At 39.2% G+C, this 3,341-nt stretch overlaps 1 protein-coding gene across 1 annotated transcript in view; it reads left to right on the top strand.

The window, feature by feature from the left end:
* Positions 1–147: 147 nt before the first annotated feature.
* The window catches only part of LOC104278909 (thrombospondin type-1 domain-containing protein 7A-like), a gene marked incomplete at its 3' end in the record, with an annotated part of 31,598 nt that continues 28,404 nt past the window's right edge, over positions 148–3,341 (top strand). Inside the window, exons 1-2 of the mRNA XM_009876027.1 lie at positions 148–417; positions 2,192–2,373. Of these exons, the coding sequence (XP_009874329.1) occupies positions 152–417; positions 2,192–2,373 (448 nt within the window). The remainder of the gene's footprint in view (positions 418–2,191; positions 2,374–3,341) is intronic.

Below are 3,341 nucleotides of genomic sequence, written 5' to 3'. Positions count from 1 at the left end.
TTTGAGTAACTTTAACCAAAAGCCCTTTTGCCTGACATTTGGGTATCAGATCCATGTGGACTGCAAGTTAACAGCCTTACAACTACTTACTGACTTTGCATGTTGCTTTCCTGTAGGATTTCATGACTGAACATGTCTGTTGAAAACTATAATGCTCTTTTGTCACAGCTTCTGCAAACAAGAGAAGCTGCCCATTACGTTCCAGTCCTGTGTGATCACGAAGGAGTGCCAGGTGTCGGAGTGGTCGGAATGGACCCCCTGCTCCAAAACCTGCTTTGACATGACAACGCCGAAAGGCAATCGTACGAGATCACGGACCATAAAACAGCTCCCTGTCGGCAGCGAGAGCGAATGCCCGCAGTTAGAAGAAACAGAGCAGTGTGTTTCTCAAGGAGATGGTGTGGCACCGTGCATTACGTAAGTTGGTTTTTTTCTCTACACTAAAATGAAGAATTTCGAGTAAGCGTACAGGAGGCTGGTGAAGGAATATCAACCAAATCATTCTTAAAGAAATAATCGATTTGATTTTGTTTTATTTTTATCCTTCAGTTATTCAGGTTTCTACTTAGAAGCCTAAAGTCTGCAAAGAGCTGCTGTTGCAGTGAAATCACTTCCTCTTCTAAATACAGGAAAAAAGTCCACAAATATATATTTATATGGACTGAATGATCTCCAGGGGTCCCTTCCAACTCCTCATATTCCGTGATTCTATTTCATGAGTGTTAACTTTTAAAAGAGAACATTTGTGTGTATGCAGGCTCAGTCAAGGCTACAATGAATTGTATTAGTTTGTCAATGATCTGTTCCCGTCATAACATTTCTACCAGAATCATAGAATGGCCTAGGCTGGAAGGGACCTTAGAGATCATTTCGTCCAACCTCCCTGTCGCCAGGGACGCCACCTCTCGACTAGATCAGGCAACACATGGGGACCGAACGGGAATCGAACCCATGACCTTGGCGTGGTTAGCGCCACGCTCAACTGACTGAGCTAACCGGCGTTTTTTTCTGAAGTACTGTTTGCAGACCAAATGCTGAACATAGGCAAGAGGTGGTAAACAGCTGTTTAGAAAACAGACTTTTTTAGTGAGACTTTTATTCAGCACAGCAAAAGCAAAACTGGGCCCCAAATGGAAAGTGAGAAAGGCTAACAGTGACAGTAAATAAATTAATCCTGTTTAAAATTTAGGAGAAATGACAGCGAGCATTTTATGATTCAAGAGGTTGCTGTAATCCTTATCAGCTAATTGAGATTAATATTAAAGTCACAACTGTGCTTTATCAGCCTGAGAAGAGGGTCTGGGGAAATGTCATTTGATGTTAAGTACCTTTGACTGTGCTACATATTTTCCCTTTAAGAGTTGAAATCCCTATCTCCAGCCACATTAGGAAGCATTTCTCTTGATTTAGCCTTAAAGTACTTGTTGGGTAGAGAGTTCTGTGGCATTTCTTGCAGATCATAATCCTGATTGGGATTTTGACTGTGAGTCCTTCCCTGTGCATTCACTGATTAGAAAGCTCACAGCTTCTCATCGTTCATCAGTACCCAGCAGGGGTGCTTCAGTACTGCAGAGCCGTCTTCCTCTTGACGGTGAGAAAGGAACTTACTGAGAGGTTTTTCTGAAGTAATAACAAAAAAAAATACAATTATCCTTCTACCTTGATATTCAGGAGAAACTTCTGTCTCTCTTATCAAAGATGAACAACAGGCTTTTAGGTTTTGGGGGGTTGGGTTGTTGTGATTTTTTTTTCACTCTCCTTTTCTGGCACTTAAGTTTCTCAGCATGTACATTTCTTTGATATTTTGGCTTTGGTTCATTTAAATTGTCTAGCTCTAAACAAATGCCAGGAGTCATAGTCTTGAAAGTCAACTTATCTGAACATAGACTATATGTCTCTCTATATCAAGTTTTCCTTCTCTCCAATAAAATATTTATATATGCAGTATGTTTCAGGAATTTAGCAGAAAAAATTTTCCCAAAAAGTAAAGAATTCAGAAGTGGTATAGTAGAGGAAAGGTTTCTCCCACATAAAATATCAGATTTAACACATCTTTCTGCACAAGAAATTGTGGGGCTCAGGCCATTTAGAAAACGAATAAACCCATTAAGATCGTTCAACTTGTATGACTTAATGATGTGTTAAATGGCTTCATGATTTCTAAAAACCCAATTAAATGAATTCATTCCAGGTACGGTTGGCGGACCACGGAGTGGACAGAATGCCGTGTCGATCCCCTCCTTAGCCAGCAGGACAAGAGGCGAGGAAATCAGACAGCACTGTGCGGAGGTGGCATTCAAACCCGGGAGATGTACTGCGTGCAAGCTAATGAAAATCTTCTCTCCTATTTAAATACCCTCAAGGAAAAGGAAGGTAAATTTTATTCAATTGCCATTGAATTACTCTGAAATCAGAGCACTTCAGCCTCCTCGACAGTCATTGTCTTCTGTCATGAGTGCCTCCTGAACTTGCAGGTTCCTGTTATCTTCTAGTTCAGATGAAAATATTTAGTTGCAGGAGCAGATATTTCACTCTCTGTGATGCAAATACTGGTTCCTAGTAACAAATTTCTTAATATCTTCAGAAAAATACTGTCTTCTGTGATGTATGGCTCTCAGTAAGAAAGAGCACGAGAAGGTGGGTCAAAAATCCTAGATTCAGTTCCTTCCTCCACCATAAATTTCATGTATGTCCTTCAGTTGGATGATATACCACCCAACTGATGTGTAGATGGAATATGTCAATTCTGGCATATGAGCTCAATATAGAAATATGTAAAAATATTACTAATTTTCATTCTCAGGCAATTGATTGTGATTTGGTCAAGTTCTTACGTCTCTTTCAGGACTTCAAGCCCGTATAATTTCATGGATTTATTTCCCTAACTGAAAGAGAGAAGACATTATTCCTTGTCACTGTTACAGCTTGTACAGCTTAAGAAAAGAGAGAATAACTTACGAGACAAAATCTAATTCATCAGTTAATATACATACTTAAGATTAACACTTGAGTATTTTATGTTACGTCTACTTTTGCATACTAACACAGCACTATAGATTTAGAAATTAGTGAATTAAGCCAAATTAATTTAGCTTGTTAATTAAATTTTAACCTCTTCTGTAGCTACTTCACACAGGCATTATTATTATTGAAAATAAATAAACGGAGTCACGTACTTCAGAAGAAGCTACGTCATTATACAAGCCATGCGTAATACAACGTTTAGACCAGAGCTGACCAAACTGAAGGCTAGTGAGGTTCCTTGTGGGAGTTAAAGGTACTCTCAAACTTACTGCAGAGGTGAAATTTGTGGGGAATATTGATGCTGACATCTTTTTCAG

The sequence above is a fragment of the Apaloderma vittatum genome, unplaced genomic scaffold (genome assembly GCF_000703405.1).
Source record: "Apaloderma vittatum isolate BGI_N311 unplaced genomic scaffold, ASM70340v1 scaffold15159, whole genome shotgun sequence".
NCBI lineage: Eukaryota > Metazoa > Chordata > Aves > Trogoniformes > Trogonidae > Apaloderma > Apaloderma vittatum.
Note: the sequence above shows the minus strand (reverse complement) of the source record. Positions and strands in the feature narration are given on the sequence as shown.